At 44.8% G+C, this 17,245-nt stretch overlaps 1 protein-coding gene across 7 annotated transcripts in view; it reads left to right on the top strand.

Annotated features, from left to right (window-relative positions):
* PCYT1B (phosphate cytidylyltransferase 1B, choline) overlaps positions 1-10,125 on the top strand; it is a 114,489-nt gene extending 104,364 nt beyond the window's left edge. For 4 of the 7 annotated variants that reach the window (XM_054544424.2, XM_024240718.3, XM_063721361.1 and 1 more), the window contains one exon: positions 5,750-10,125. In XM_054544424.2, coding sequence (XP_054400399.1) covers positions 5,750-5,962 — 213 coding nt within the window. In that variant the 3' untranslated portion in view covers positions 5,963-10,125. Of the gene's footprint in view, positions 1-272; positions 415-5,749 lie in introns of all 7 variants that reach the window. The other 3 variants (XM_054544427.2, XM_054544425.2, XM_054544426.2) reach the window with 3 other exon arrangements.
* The last annotated feature ends 7,120 nt before the right edge of the window (positions 10,126-17,245 follow it).

Raw genomic sequence — 17,245 nt, 5'->3', positions numbered from 1 at the left:
GGCACCCGTGTCGGGCACCGTGTAAGGGTTAGTTGTTATTGATTTGGCCAGAACTGAAGCATGGGCCCTTTTTTCTCCTTGAGTTTCATCTTGCTTACCCAAAGGCCAAACCAAACAAGATCGTACTAGGAACTTTTTCATTTCTTTTCGGCAGATAAACCAGAATATATCTGAAATACTGAAACCTTTAAAGGCATTTGTCAAGACATTTATTGCCCCACTAGATGTTAAGTACTTCTGGTTTTTTGTTTGTTTGTTTTTGTTTTTTTGAGATGGAGTCTCGCTCTGTTGCCCAGGCTGGAGTGCAATGGCATGATCTCGCCTCACTGCAACCTCTGCCTCCTGGATTCAAGCGATTCTCCTGCCTCAGCCTCCCGAGTAGCTAGGATTACAGACACCCGCCACCATGCCCAGGTAATTTTTGTACTTTTAGTAGAGACAGGGTTTCACCATGTTAGCCAGGTTGCTCTCGAACTCTTGAACTCATGATCCGCCCGCCTCAGCCTCCTAAAGTGCTGGAATAACAGGCGTGAGCCACCGCACCCGGCCGATGTTAAGTACTTCTTGAAAGGGAAAACTTCATAGGAGAGAAATAGAAAACTACTTTCGTATGGACAGGACTATAAATGGGATTATTTTCTTTGGGGAAAACATTATAAATGGAAACCTCTTAATACAGTGACAGACTGAATTTAAATACCTTTACTCTTGGAAAATGCCATGCATGCTCTTCCTTATTTGTTATATTTCTAAAGTGCTTTTCTTCCCAGGAAGCTCATTACAAACTGTCTCCTGACTGTATTGAATTCCACTCCTTTGCAAGGGAACCACCCTTCAAAATGCACCAGAAACAGATCAGAGAGCTGGCAAATTGAGGCCGGGAGTTATTTTGCATGGATATTGCATTTTATGAAGTGCGACACCGTTGTTTATCATTAAAGATTCAAGTTCTTTCATCCCCTCAGGCAGAATGTTCTCAGCTATGAGCTTGATTCAAACTGTAGTAGACAAGTCGTAGATTTCTTAGAAAGTGAACTTCTAATGGAAATCCTGACAATCCATTAACAGCAGGAGGGCTAATGGCTGCCACAGAAAATATACTTAAAGATTACAGTAATAAAAACACACATTTTAAAGTGCCTGCTAGAAGTTCAAGAATGTTTTTAAATGTTGCTGTTAATAATAGACCACCCAATCCTTATGGCATTTGAATTTGTCTCATAAATGGGTTTAATCTAAGGGAGTGCTGTTGTACTGCACCTTTTTTTTTTCTCTTTGACTTTGAGGGGGGCTTGATATCTTTTGGCAGAATTATCAATGCCTTAATGGAAGGTAAATAATTGGTATATTAGCAGACATGTGGAATTTTAAATCTGGAAAAGACCTGAGCAATCAGCCATCATCTGTTATTATATCTGCTAGAGGAAACTTGGGACTCTACAAAGTAAGGGGCTAGAGCTTAGAAAGGAAAAATGAGTGTTGGGGCAGGCAGTGCTATTGGTGATGTGCCTGTGGCCTTAATAGTTTCTTACCAATGTCATTATTGTAACACCTGCCCTTCCGCCTGATCTCCTTGCATGGGTTACATGAGTTCTTTCTTCCTACTGTGATGCTTTTTTATGATAAAAGTAATATATATTCATTGTATAACTATTAGAAAGTAAAGAAGGGACTGAAAATCACTCGCAGTCTCATCATCCAGAGCAGTCTCTCTGTTAGCACTTCGGGTTATCACTCCCATCTGTTTCCCATCTCCGTATATGTACATTCCTTCTACAAACTTGAGATCATGCAGAACATAGTGTTCTAAAATCATTTTGGCTTTGCAGTTGCTCATGAGTGTTTTCTCACATGATGAAATATTATTTAAGAACCTGATTCTCCTCATCTGCTTATTATATCATCTTGGAGTTGTACAGGTTTTTCTAACCTAGTTAGAGAATTTGCAGTGTTGTGTGTTATACATTGCATTGAATATCCATCATAGACAATAAAGATTTACTTACATCTCTGATTATCTCCTCAGAAAATAGAAGTTTTTGCATCTATTGCCAAATTACCCCTCAGAAAGGCGTTGCTGTTTTATCCTCTTACCAGCAGTAACATGAGGGTAGCCCTTTTCCTGAGCCCTCACTAGCTGTAACAAATTTTTAAAACTTTAGCAATCTGATATATAAAATGTATCTTATTTCAGCCATTTGCATTTGTTCGACTACTAGTGATGCTGAACAGTTTTTCTAGCTCATTTGCAAATTTCTCTTGTGACTTGTCTATACAGGCCATATGCTCATTTTTCTACTAAGCTTTTCACCTTCTTCTTTTTGATTTATAAGCTCTGTCTATATACCGAGATCTATCATTTGTAGGTAAACGTTGCAAAAAAATTCCACTTTTTTTTGCCTTTTATTTTATTTCATGGTGGTTTTTTTTGTTTGTTTGTTTTTGAGGTACAGAAGTTTTAAAATTTTGTGTAGTCAAATGTCAATGTTTTCCTTTATGGTTTCTTTCTTTGCTTTTATGCTGACACCCAAAGGTATTTCTAAAACACAGATCTGATCAGACTCCGCCCTTGATTAAAATCTTTCTGGGTTTCTTGAATAGGAAATCCAGTCTCCTTGTGCTGCTCTAGGTCCAGACTATTGCCACCCCATGGGCATTTGGGGTTCTGGCCACGCTAAGCAACTTAGACTTAGTACTCCTTACTTAGCATGCTCTGCTTAGAAAGGCCATCCTCTACTAGCCCCCATGGACCCACTCCCCATCTCCACCCACCTCTTCCTGGGCATTATGAAAAGCCCAGCTGAGACATAACCACCTCTTCTACCCTCTTCTTCCCCCCCTTCCTCCTGTGTAGCACCTGGTCCCCAGAAGATCTCTGTAATGGTTTGAAAAATGAATAACCCAAAGGACAAGCAAAGCCTAAGATGGTAAATAGGAGAATTGGCTTTCAGGGCCAGTTTTGTATCAAAGGATTGAACTGAGTGGCTGGGGCTAAGGCTCGAATGTGAGCAATTGAAAGACCCCAGGCAGCACAGGCAGGATGCTCAGGAGTTGGTGGGATGCAGCATCTGGGAGGCTGAGCAGCAGGCAGCAGGCACAGTAGGCTGGGAGCACTGGGAGCCCAGTGGGGAGCGTCAGGGAAGGGCTCAATTCTGAAAGCACCCAGCAACCATCACATGAGGTCCCAAACTGGTAAACTGATCTTAACCACTGAAACCTCCTCCCACCCCATAGTCTTCCCCAAACTGGGAAATGGCATCACTGCTTTCCAATTTCTCGGGCCCGAGACTGGAGTCACTTGATTCCCGTTCCTCCCACACCCCATGTCCCATCTGTCAGTGAGTCCCGTTGGCTCTACCATGAAAACATAGCCAGACCACATACTGTAGGATTCCATTTTGATGACATTCTAGAAAAGGCACAACTGTAGGGACAGAAAACAGATCTGTTGCCAGTGGCTGGGGGAGGGGAGACTCCAAAGGGTCATGAGGGAATTTGGGAGCTGATGGGACCCTCCTATGGCTTGATTGCAGTGGTGGTCACTCAACTGTATGCATTGTCAAAACTCACAGAACTGGCTGGGCGCGGCGGCTCACACCTGTAATCCCAGCACTTTGGGAGGCCAAAGCGGGCGGATCACGAGGTCAGGAGATCGAGACCAGCCTGGCTAACATGGTGAAACCCCGTCTCTACTAAAAATACAAAAAATTAGCCAGGCCAGGTGGCGGGCGCCTGTAGTCCCAGCTACTCGGGAGGCTGAGGCAGGAGAATGGCGTGAACCCGAGAGGCGGAGCTTGCAGTGAGCTGAGATCACGCCACTGCACTCCAGCCTGGACGACAGAGCAAGACTCTGTCAAAAAAAAACAAAAACAAAAACAAAAACAAAAAAAAACCTAACAGAACTGTACACTAAAAAGGGTGAGTTTATTATACCTCAGTAAAAATATGGGGGAAAATATACTAGGAATCCTGCCATTTTTCACCACACTGCCATCATCCTGGGCCGGGCCAGGCTCCATCACCATCTTGGATTTTTTTTTTTCTCCTGAGATGGAGTCTCACTCTGTTGCCCAGGCTGGAGTACAGTGGCGCCATCTCGGCTCACTGCAACCTCTGCCTTCTGGGTTCAAGTGAGAATCACTTGAATCTCCTGTGTCAGCCTCCCCAGTAGCTGCGATTACAGGTGCCCACCACCATGCCCAGCTAATTTTTTTGTATTTCTAGTAGAGACAAGGTTTCACCATGTTGGCCAGGCTGGTCTCGAACTCCTGACCTCAAATGATCTGCCCGACTTGGCCTTCAAAAGTGCTGAGATTGCAGGCATAAGCCACCGCACCTGGCCTTGGATTCTTATTGCAACGGGCTCATAACTGGGCTCCCTGCTCCTGCCCCCGCCTCACTGCCATCTGTTCCCAACACAGCAATCAGAATGGTCTTTTGAAAACAAGCAGCAGATTGTTAATCCTTTGCTCAGAACTCTCCAGAGGTTTCTCTTCTCAGAGGAGACTGTACGTGAAACTGCTGCCTGATATGTCTCTGGCCTGATCTCCCGCAGCGCCTCCCCCTCTCCCTTCCCCACCAGCTCGCTCCACACTGCCATGATGGCCTCCTCCTCTCCTGGGACCTGTTGCATGGGTCCCCTCAGACTGAAAGGCAGAGTTCTCACAATGGCTGCCAAGGCCCTCCATGGCACAGCCCTCTGTGCCTTCTCTGGCCACCTCTTCCCAACCGCCTCCCTCAGCTCCTCCCCACCCATCAGCCTTCAAGGTAGCCGCGGTGCCCTGCCTGCGCTTCCTGAGTGTGCGTTCCATGCTCCTTTCTTGGGCTGCTCTGTCTGGAGTGCACTGCCCTCTGATTTCCATTCACCTGGTCCCTCCCCTTATCTCTTCCAGGTTCTTCACTCAAGAAGCGTTTTCTCAGTGGGGCCTTCCCCGAGCACCCTGTTTGCAATCGCAGCTGCCCTGCTCCCAGCCCCACTTGCTATCCTCTCGCCCTCTTTTTCTCACAGACCACAGATCCATCTGACATACCATATTTTGTTTATTGTGTGATTCCTTCTCATATCTGTGAGCGTATGAGGTCAGGGGTTTTGTTTTCTGCCACCCCTCCAGTCCGTAGATCATGACTACTTGCCTGGCTAATCAGAGACACTCAGTTAAATTTTGTAGATGGAAGAAAAAAAGGGAAGAAGGAAAGAGTGTTAAGAACCAGCGGTAGCCAGGCATGGTGGCTCACGCCTGTAATCCCAGCACTTTAGGAGGCTGAGGTGGGTGGATCACCTGAGGTCAGGAGTTCAAGACCAGCCTGACCAACATGGTGAAACCCCGTTTCTACTAAAAATACAAAATTAGCCGGGCATGGTGGTGGGTGCCTGTAATCCCAGCTACTTGGGAGGCTGAGGCAGGAGAATTGCTTGAACCTGGGAGGCTGAGGTTGCAGTGAGCCAAGATCATGCCACTGCACTCCAGCTTGGGTGACAGAGCGAGACTCTGTCTCACCAAAAAAAAAAAAAAAGAGAGAGAGAGAAAAAAAAAGAACCAGTGGTGACTGTAATCTTCTGTCACTACCCCTGAATGTCACTCGGTTCCTTACTATACATAGTCTTGGACAACATGGGATGTGGTACGAGTGTAGGTTTGTGGGCTCAGGAGTTTTGGGGTAGTGCCTCTCCTGCCTGCCTTACCTTTTTGTTTTGCTGCTACCTCAGATTGCGAAGTTAACAGACGCCTTCTCTCCAATTTATCTTTAGAAGCAGATGTTCCAGGAGAGGAGCAGCCGGATGCTGCAGGCCTTATCCCCGAAGCAGAGCCCTGTGAGCAGCCCAACCCGGAGCCGGTCCCCTTCCCGCTCCCCATCGCCCACCTTCTCATGGCTTCCACTCAAAACCTCACCCCCTTCCTCACCCAAAGCAGCCTCAGCCTCTATCAGCAGCATGAGCGAGGGGGATGAGGATGAAAAGTAGAGGCTGCTGGGAGGCAAGAACCGCACCACACAGGATGGGGAGGAGGGCGAGAGTCACAGGGTTGCCTGGGTGGTGTTTGAAGGGTAATAGTCACAGGAGCTGCAGCTCAGCAGAGAGACCCTGAACTCTGCTAAGGGAAGGTCTTGGGACCAGTTCTCTCTCACTCTCCATACAGCTCAAGAGTTGGGCGAGGTGCAGAGATTTCCAGCTGGACAACCTACACAAACCTTAGCGTCATCTAGAGTCACTCTAACCTTGCTAAGGAAGGATGCAGAGTTCCCTAGAGAGACTTGCACTGATGGGGTGACTTCTGCTTTGGTCCTTCCACCACCCCCACCAAGTAAACCACCTGTGGAAGCGGCTGTTCCCTCAACCTGCTACTTCTGCGTCCATAAGGGTCCTGCACGTTGCCTCCCACCACCCCAGCTCTGCCAGAATAAAATTGTTTCCAATAGAGGTGGCAGAGTGCTTCTGAAATAGTCGAGATAAAGACAGATTCCAACCTCCTCAGTCCAGCTACTGAGACCTGATGTTGGAATGCATCAGCTCCTTCCAGTTCCGTGAATGTGGCTCATAGACAAAGCCTTGCTTTAGGCTGGTTATAAAAGGTCATCTAGTGTGAACCTTAACTTTTTATTCAAAGGACAGTTTTGTCAAGAACTCCACGTAAGGCCTGGTGTGCTCCTGGTTGTACTTTCTCATCACTGGTTTGACTTCATTGTTTTGCAGAAATTACCTTAATCCGTGGGAACAAAGAAAAACTTCCTAATATATAAAAAAGAGGAGCTGCTTTGCTTTGGCTCCAGGTTTAGCAGACAAGAAATGTCTCCTGAAGCTTCTCCTTAAAGGATGCTATTATGGAATGGCTTTTCCCATTTCTGACCAGTTAACAGTTTCATAGACCTCAAGTAACAGTTTGAGGTATCAAACATAGTATACCAATAGGGGGTGCTACCTGCACGTATCTGTTCTATATATGCTCCAATATGCCATCCCTGGGTGTATCCCATGTGCAATATGAGTATATAGTGGTGGCATTTTATAATAGACCCCACTCCTGCACTCCACCATAATACTCCTCTGAAATCCTTGGTCTCAAGAACCATCTGTTCTCTTGTGACTTGGGCACTTTGTCAAGCTTATTCCAGATTCCTGTGGAAACGTTTTATCCCAACCAGGAAATTAGTATGTTGTTCTCGTGGTCTCCTATAACATTTTTGGGTGAAAGAGAACTCTGAAGACTTTTTACAGAGAACTGTGAGCTCAGTTATGATCTCAGCATCTGAATGGTCTAGGTAGTATCACCATTATCTCTGGCCCTAGGTTTGCCAAGTAGGATGAAGACTCTAAGTGTTCCTGCTGAGTTGTCCAAAGTTCCTGCTCCTTAGTCACCTGTGTGAAATGAGCAGGGAGAGTTAAGGCATAGAACCAAACTCTTTGGGTTATTGTATGGGTATGCCAGTAAAGTCAGACACAGAGCTGGGGTCTGACAGAATAGAGGCCCAAACCAGCAAGTTGTAGGCAGAGCCCAGAATCTCTTGTGATAGAAATACCCCTTTTCAGAGGCCTTGGGAACCAGCCTTCTAGGTGACAAGGGGACAACCAATGAAGGAAGGCGGCATGTCTTTCCCCTTCGTGTTGGGGTTGAACTACCTCCCTATCCACCTGGAGATGAGTGCTGTCTGCTGGGAAGCAAAACTATGAGGCTGAGCTGGCTTGGAACCTCTTTGTTCTTGGCACTTTCCTTCTCCAGGACTCTAGGAAGCACTCATATGGGACAGAGGGCTGGCAGGAACATGGCATGTGAAGAAGAAAACTTCTTTTTGCAGTCAAGGGCCACCCAGAATATTGCTCTTCAGAGAGGGACAAGGGCCTCATTCTTCCATTTGGTCTCTGTCTTCCATCACACACTCAGGTCAAACCATGCAAGTCTGCCTACCATTTGAGTTAGTTGGCACTTGTAGCAGTGAAGGATGAGGCCAGCCAGGCAAGGGAAGGTGGTGGGAACAAGGGAAGAGAAAAGGAGGATAAAGAAAATCTGCTCTCATAAAACCATTTCAGGACCTCACTTTATAGGTGAGACTCTCTTGGGAAGGCTTTTGTGCCCCTACTCCACGGCCCAGGGCAGATAGATTCACTTTTACCTGAATCCTACACTCTGGAGCAAATAGTGTATCAGGCTGACTATACATTTGCAGGCCTTACACGCCATACTAACAGGTGCCACTTACGTGACTCATCTGATAATGTCACCATTGCTGCCAATTATGGGAAATAACCAATGCCTATTCCAGGGATGAGCCCAAACCACACATAAATGGGTTCTAAATCTCACCCTCCTAACCTGCAGTGAGCCCCTCCATTCCACCCTCTCGAGGCTGCAAATCTACTGAGAAGGAATGGGAAGGATTCTGCAACCCAACTTTTGATACTTTTTGGCTATCTCTCAGTCTCTCCTAGCCCCTACCCCCACACCACCTCCCTGCTCCCAGGCGGAGACCAGGTTGCACTTTGTTAGGGCCAGCTGGTCAACTGTAATGACCAAGAGTGAGTTAAGGCTGGAATGAGAAATATGCCCCAAGCTTGGAGGGGTAAGCAGGAATGACACAAAGCAAGGAAAGAGATTCTTTTTTCCCTAGTGAGGAAAGGAAGCTTCAGACTGAGGGCTAGAGGATAGCAACTTAGGACTGCAGAAGGGGGCAGCTTATGAAGATGGGAGAAAGTGGGACTGAAGTTGTAGGGGAGGGGGAGGGTAATGATTTTCCGCTTTTCTTTCTTTCTTTCTTTTCTTTCTTTCTTTTTCTTTCTTTCTTCTTTCTTTCTCTTTTTCTTTCTTTCCTCTTTCTTTTTCTTTCTTTCTACTTTCTTTCTCTTTTCTTTCTTTTCTTTTTCTTTCTCTTTCCTCTTTCTTTCGTCTTTCTTTTTTTTTTTTTTGAGACGGAGTTTTGCTCTTGTTGCTCAGGCTGGAGTGCAATGGTGCAATCTCGACTCACTGCAGCCTCCACCTCCCAGGTTCAACGGGTTCTTCTGCCTCAGCCTCCCAAGTAGCTGGGATTACAGGCGCCTGCCACGACGCCCAGCTAATTTTTGTATGTTTAGTAGAGACGGGGTTTCACCATGTTGGCCAGGCTGGTCTCAAATTCCTGACCTCAGGTGATTCACCCGCTTCGGCCTCCCAAAGTGCTGGGATTATGGGCATGAGCCACTGCGTCCAGCCGATTTTCCACTCCCTTTCAAGTGTTGACTCACCCCCTGACAGGTGAAGAGGGAAGGGTTCCTTTTACGCACAACCAAGGTTAGCAAATGCCCATGCAGGATGTGGGGTCCCTGCCTCTCTGGTTGCTTCGTTTCAGCACTTCTACATCAGCTGCTTATGGGGACGCTAAAATGAACTGGTCACCCCTCCACCAGCTAAGAAACAAGGGTGAGATTGCTGTGCCATAGGTCACACTGAATGACTTGCTTCTGGCAAGCATGCTCCTGTGTGTCAGGACCTTACCAAGGCAAAGAAACGCCAGGCTCAAGAGGGGCAGGACACGAGACATTGGCCTGGCTTCTAACCTGGTCTGAGTGGAAGACACACAGCTTAGGGATTTCAGTTTTGCTCTTAGGCTACTAGATACTGTTATTTCACCCCGAGGGAAGGACAGGAAGAGCACGGATTTATTTTCTCTCCGTCTTCAGTACTTATTTTAGCATCTAGTCATACCCCAGGGAGAGATGTGAGACGGTGTCATTGGCTCAGCTGAAGCAGATGAGCCCATCTCTAGCAGAGATGTGCCTGTTTCTTAGGCATCCGTTCAGCACTAGTCTTGGCCATCAGATTTTTAAAAAAGAAATAGCTCATGAGGCATTAGCAACTTCTCCTCTCTAGACTTCTTTCTAGTTTTCTTCTGTTGTGTCACTGCGATGTATCCAGGGACAAAGCCATAAGTAGAGCATACATACTTAAGACTATGCTGTACATATAAGACAAGACCTGTCTGGGTTAAAGCACGACCTTATGCCCAAGCATTTGCTCTGGTGCTGAATAACGCGAACTACTGGAATCAGCCTCCCCCAACTCCGCGCACCCCCTGCCCCCCTGCTCCTATCCCATTCTTGCTCTCAAATGGACCACACCATTCTCAACTCGTTTATAAATAAAGGGATGCAGAATTGCACTTTTGTGTGTCATTGTCATGTTTCTTAAAAGTGTGCTGCTGTGTGTTCCTATTTATGAACTCTAGCTCAATGGGGAAAAATACAGGCATTGTAGCAGCTGTCCTGGCCCACTGGCTGGCTCTGCCCAGCTGTGGCCCCAGCACTTCAGAAGGATGTGACTCTGCACCGTGCAGAGCAGGGCAAAGCCTTGGAGTTGCCAAAGGCCCCACATTTGTCTTGAAAGCTAGTTAGGAACAGCACCACGTGGAGGGAAGCTCACATGGTGAACCCAGTCAGGACCCTGCATTGTAGGCTCCACTACTAACTGACTTTGTGACCTTGGCCTAACCTTTTCACTTCTTTGGCCTCAAGGAAATTATTTCTAAGGTCTCCTTTGCCTGTAAAGGTCTCTGAATGTATGAGGCAGCCTGCATTGCCCCAAGCTTCTACCAGCTGTGATGCTGTCCCTGAACGACCATGAGAAAGTACTGAACTCTCACCGGAGAGGTGGTCTTCCAGTCCCCTGGGGCCTCCACAGCTGCATTGGTGACTGGTTTCATGCCTTCACCCTCCACACTTCTAGCATCAAGATAAAAGGCTCTAGAGTTCCATCCACTTTTCTTATCTTGTCACTTGACGGAATGCTTCCCAAGTGTACCTAAACTTTGGGAAGTGGCCATTTCAACCACTTTTCCATCTTTGGGGAAAAAAAGCTCCTTTGATCAGCTAGACACAGATAGATGGGGGTGGAAGCACTAAATCTGGATCCCAAATGTCAACAGCTAAGGCAGATGTCAATATTCTGAGAACTGTGCTGGTGCCCTCCACTCGCCAAATTAAGGAGATTCCATTAACTCCATCGGGAGAGGTTGAGCTTTTTGAAATGACCACAGTTCTGATATTAGCCTCGGGTCCAGAATAAATAAAGCCAGGCTGGTAGTCAGCAAGCGAATGAATTTAAAAATGGAATACCTATTATTCATACACCATACTATTTGGTTTCGCCACATAGATCAAACTGCATTCTTGACAGGTTGTATTTCAAGCAACAGTTACAAGTTTCTTCTTGACTTCCATGACGCCTCAGACATATTCTCAAAGGGAAAACAATCAGTTACAAGATGTAATAAAACCCATATTTAAGAACCTTGATATTTGCCCCCAAGAGAATTAGCCTTTGTCAATGAACATAATTCCTGGGGGAAAAGTTACACTATCAAAAATGTTCCCACACATATCACACACACAGTCCTCTTGTCTTGGAGTCTTCATTGGTAACTGGAGTTGAATGTTTAGGCGACTTCTCCAGGTATTCAGCAGAAACTATTAGATTAAAAGGACTCCCATAGAGATGCTTTTGAGACAGAGTGTGACAGTTCATAAGCATCAAAGTATACTTGGTGATCAACTTCTTTAAGAAACCATCAAGTAAAAACCAATCAACAGTAAAATCTGAAGATCTCATTAAGATCCCAAATATCTGTAGTTGATAGAAGCCTTATGTTAGTCTTCGACACTACTATAATTGTATTCTAGAAAAGGCACCATATTGACTAAATTTCAGCTGCAGTTGACCAAAATGTGAGAAAGTTGGAGAAATGTTCAGAGCAGGGTTGACTTGTACTGTTCCTAGAAACAATTTTTTTTATTTTTTGACACAGTCTCGCTCTGTCACCCAGGCTGGAGTGCAGTGGTGGGATCTTGACTCACTGCAACCTCCGCCTCCTGGGTTCAAGTGATTCTCCTGCCTCAGCCTCCTGAGTAGCTAGGATTACAGGCACATGCCACCATGCCTGGCTAATTTTTTTTTTTTTTTTTTTTTTTGTATCTTTAGTAGAGACGGGGTTTTATCATGTTGGCCAGGTCAGTCTCGAACTTTTGACCTCAAGTGATCTGCCTGTCTCGGCCTCCCAAAGTGCTGGGATTTACAGGTGTGAACCACCGCACCCGGCTTCACCTATAAACAATTTCTATTCTCCTTAACTTTATAATCTTTCTTGAGTGGAGGTGAAATAATTAAGCTACAAGCTTCCTGTACTCTATTCATAAAGAGTTCTGATGGAGGGATTAGCTACAAGTAAAATATTTGATCTGTAACCTTCGATTTAAAAAGAATTGATGATTCTCTACTTGAAAGAGTTGGAGTACTTTACCCTTTCCACAGGGACCTTTTCAATGGACTATACTTGCAAATATCCCAGTCACTCTAAAATGTCCAAGTCCAAAGAAAACTTGTCATCATCTGCCATGTGCGTAGCAGGACATGACCCATTACATAGCTTGAGAAGATAACCAGTCTTTTTAATCTGTTTGGTAGTCATGTTCCACTGGGAATATGTTGACAAAATGCCATTTACCAGCCTGATCACAGATCCACCTTAACACCACTGAGTCACTGATTCTTTTTCTATTTGTTTCTATATCTGGTACCCAGGGATTAATGATAGATGAAAGAAGTGGAAGAGGTGTGTATTCGTTTCCTACTGCTGTAACAAATTACAACAAACACAGAGGCTTAAGACAACACAAATTTATTAAATTACAGTCCTGAAGGTCAGAAGTCCAAAATGAGTCTTACTGGGCTAAAATTAAGGTGTTGGCAGGTGGCAGCTGTTCCTGTCTGGAGGCTCTAGGGGAGAATCTATTTTCTTGCCCTTTCCAGCTTCTAGAGGTTACCTGCATTTCTTGGCTCATGGCCCCCTAACATCTTCAAAGCCAGCAGTAGCCAGTCCAGTCTTCCTCATGTCACATCACTCTGACACTGACTCTTCTTCTGCCTCCTCCTTAGAGCCCTTGTAATCACATTGGGCCTATCCAGATAACCCCAGGAGCATTTCCCTATTTTCAGGTCATCAGCAACTTTAATTCCTTCTTCGTATGTAATACAACGTATTCCTAGGTTCTGAGGATTAGGATATAGACATTTTTGGGGAACCATTATTTTCTCTAACCCAAGGTGACTGAGGACAGTGGTCACAGATCCTTGAATCTTTTCCCAAGTCCTGACAGAGTTGAGGAGCAGTAACTCTCATACAGATAGAGATCATTTCTTCTTTTTACCATTCCTATTTAACAGCTACCAGTGATGACCTTGCTAAAATGTTTGAGTTTTGATGTCCACAAGAGAAGCATGGGCCGGGCATGGTGGCTTACGGCTGTAATCCCAGCACTTTGAGAGGCTGAGGTGGGCGGATCAGGTTAGGAGTTCGAGACCAGCCTGGCCAACATGGGGAAACCCCATCTCTACTAAAAATACAAAAATTAGTCAGGTGTGGTGGCACGCACCTGTAGTCCCAGCTACTCGGGAGGCTGAGGCAGGAGAATCGCTTGAACCTGGGAGGTGGAGGTTGCAGTGAGCCGAGATCGTGCCACTGTACTGCAGTCTGAGAGACAGAGTGAGATTCTGTCTAAAACATATGCACACACACACACACACGAGAAGCATGGAATAGATATAATGGGTATATCTGACCCAAAGGAACATGCTCCCTGGTCCATGAGGAGAAGAAGTGTTGAAACCTCAACTCATAAACATGGAGCCATGGCCAATAGGGAAGGAAGTTAAAGGACCCCACCCCCCATTTCCTTGTACATATCCTCCGATCCATACTTGGCTATAACAAGAAGTGAAAATGGTAACTAACCAAAGTCTTTGACCATTGGACATGTTCCCACTGAAACAAACCCAGGGGTACAGATTCTGGCTATCAGGCACAATCTGTTTCCTGCCTATTCGCCCTCTGTTCTTTTGTTTTTGTTTTTGTTTTTGTTTTCTGGTTCTTTGTATGCTGATCACAGCCAGTTTAAGCTAGGAATCACTTTCAGCCACAACACACTTTCAAGCTACTCCATGCTCCTTTCTAGAGTAACTTATTTTCCTTTGAAAGTCATGGCCTTTGATCCACATTTTAACTTAAGGTCTGGCATACATTTCCATCCGAAGTACTCAACAAACATTTGAGTGGGCCACTAGGTGCTGCGGACACAAAGACTAGAGGGGACACAACCCCTGCCCCTTTGCCCCCAATTTCAGTTTACTAGTCTGCCTCTCAGTCTCCTGACTGGCCCTATCTTTGACTTTACTGAGCTCTTAAGGAAAACTCCATGTTTCTGGCCACTGAAACTTCTGATTCTACCAATAGAATCTTACAATTATTTTACTTACTAATTTTACTCATCTCTTTGGGGGTGATGTGCTCTAACTGTCCCTGAGTACAAAGATTACCAACTCTGAGAGTGAGGGAAAATAGGAAAACCAGATTTTTAAAAGATTTTCTATTCATTTGAAACTATTCTCTGAGTATGCTGAAAAGAGGAGACTGACAATGATATCCCTTAGCTAGGCCCATGAAATGGCAGTAAGGTTCTGTTTTGTGAGGGCCTTGCATGAAATAGTTTAAATGATCCTAATTGGACAGGGCTGCTTGATGGATAAGATGGTAATTCTCAGTCTCCCCTACATTCTTTGATTGCAGAGTGCCTGACGGGCCGCCCTCACCTGAATAATGGGGCATTTATTTGCCCTTATAAACTGTTACTTCATGACCAGTTGAAGCCCTAGGAGAAGAGCAGTTTTCATATAGGAAGCTTCATTCCAATTATTGTGCTAAGGTGACAATAATTATCTCTAACTTTAGAAATAATTATACTATTATATTAAGCTGTCACTAAGGAACTGTTGAAAGCTTCTGCATCCATCACTGTTGTTGAAATCATTAACATGTTTATTTTGTTTGAGAACTTGCAAATACTGTTTGGACAAGAATGCCAGAGAATGTAAGAGTAGCATTAGCCTAACTTAGAGTTTCTTGCAGAGAAGGAAACGGCAAGACTGCTTAGTTGGCCCAAATCCAAACTGACAAGCCTTTTCTCCTTTTTAAGTATTTCCCAATTGCCATTAGACAGATTATCAAGAAAGTCGCAAAGCTCGTAGGCCTGCTCTGTGCCAGGCAGACATGATTTGGTGCAGCCAGCATTCTAGCTTTTCCCAGTGACTCGTCTATAGTTCGAACTTTATCAGTGGTTTTCAACCCCGTTGCATGTTAGAATCTCCCAGGGAACTCATAAAAAAGACTCCCCAGCACCCCTCTAATGGATCTGAAGTGGAGCCAGATTGAGACCCTCTGGGCTATGGTAATACATCAGTTCAGAGAACAAAATAAGCCCGAAAGTAAATGGATTCAAAGAGGTAGATGGTCAATGGCTTGTGTAGCAAAGACGAGAACTGGTCTGCCATGTGGCCACACTGGGAAATGGTCTAAATATCATTTTATCTTTTTCAACCAAGGAGAGAGAGAGATGATTAGGTTGATGAAAGTGTCATCAGTGGGCAGAGGACAAAGGATTCATTGACAAAGGATTCATTTTAACACCAACGTTTAAAAATGACACAATTGCTGTAAAGCACCCAGCCTCGTGACTGGTGAAAACGGGTGCTCAATGCTAATTTTAAATAATTCAACAGATGAAATGGCCGTCCAATATGGTTGCCACTAGCCACATGTGGCTATTTAAACTCAGAAAATTAAATAAAATGTAAAATTCAGTTCCTCAGCTGCACTAGCCACATTTTAACTGTTGAGTTGGCTAGTGGTGGCCATATTGGACAGCACAAGATGTAGCACATTTCCAGCACTGCAGAGTCCTAGTGGTGGATGGTGGTGTACAGAAACCCTTCCCAGAGACAACCCCTTCTAAACGATGCCTTATGATTTATTCATGTGATCAAAGTGTAAGTATGTTATTATGAAGCAAATATCTGAAAATATCAGCAGATAATCACTTGTAAGCAAGCATTATTAAGTCATTTGGAAAGGATTTTGAAATGAAGGACAAAGAAGTAAAAATGTACACTAAAGTGTGATGCTCTGTGGCAGCTACATGGAATTGTGCAATCTTGAGTTAAAAAGTCTCTTTGTGAGCCTAAACTGCACATACTTTATGGGTTTCAAACCAGGGCAGGAGTGGCTGCTACGAAAATACGATTCCCAAGTCATCAATGATGTCTTAACACAGCAGCTGACCTTTGGTAAAATACAGATGGATAATACTAAAATTCTGAGTAAAACCACTGTCAATTTCAAGAGTCACTGCTTTTGTATTCAATATACATAGATATATAAAAACAACATGAAAGTAGATTAGTAATTGCTTCCCATTTTAGGTTTTTAAAGAGTGCCACAAAACATCAAACCTGGAGTCTGGAATCCACGTAGTCCAATTCCCTAATTTTATTCATTCATTCATTCATTTTTGAGACAGGGTCTCACTCTGTCACCCAGGCTGGAGTGCAGTGATGTGATCATGGCTCACTGTAGCCTTGACCTCCCAGGCTCAAGCAATCCTCCCGCATCAGCTTCCTCAGTAGCTGGGCCTACAGGTGTGCATCACCACACCTGGCTAATTTTCGTATTTTTTTCTAGAAATGGGGGTTTCACTATGTTGCCCAGGCTGTTCTCAAACTCCTGGGCTCAAGTGATCTTCTCGCCTTGACCTCCCAAAATGTTGGGATTACAGGCATGAGCCACTCTGCCCAGAAACTCCCTAATTTTATAGATGAGGAAACTAAGGTACAGTTAACAGAGATAATTGGTAGCTGAACAAAGCCAAATGTGATTTCCTGATATGAACACTCCCCAAGGACCATTCAAACCCAAGGCATTTGCCTCAAATTTTTGAGAACTTTTGTTTTTTAGCGTTAAACATGAAAGATAGCAGTTATGTGGCTCTCCAATTAAAAAATGAAAAGGCACCTCTTCACCATGAAATGTTTAGTAAAAGAATTACACACTGCTAAAGAGCATGAGGACTACATCTGTTAATTATTCATGAAGCACTTAACTGTAGCCAAATATCTTTGGAGGCACTGGGTTCTGGTGTCGGTGCTGCCCAGCTCATTATAAAAGACCATGGAACCAATAGCGCTTTCATTAAAAAACTCAAGTTGTTTGTCTTCTGAAGATGCCATGTGGCAGCAGTTTGCAAAGTTAGTTTTTAAAACAATTCCTCTGGAGCATTTGTCAATATAGATTCCTGGGCCTCCCACTACCCCCTAGAGAATCAATCAGTAGAAGAGCTGAGGTAGGGCCCAGGAATCTGCATAAGCCAGCATTTCAGGTCGTTCTGGTGTGGGTGGGCCAT

The sequence above is a fragment of the Pongo abelii genome, chromosome X, assembly GCF_028885655.2.
Source record: "Pongo abelii isolate AG06213 chromosome X, NHGRI_mPonAbe1-v2.0_pri, whole genome shotgun sequence".
Lineage (NCBI taxonomy): Eukaryota > Metazoa > Chordata > Mammalia > Primates > Hominidae > Pongo > Pongo abelii.
The sequence above is the reverse complement of the archived record's forward strand: the minus strand, read 5'-3'. Positions and strand labels throughout refer to the sequence as shown.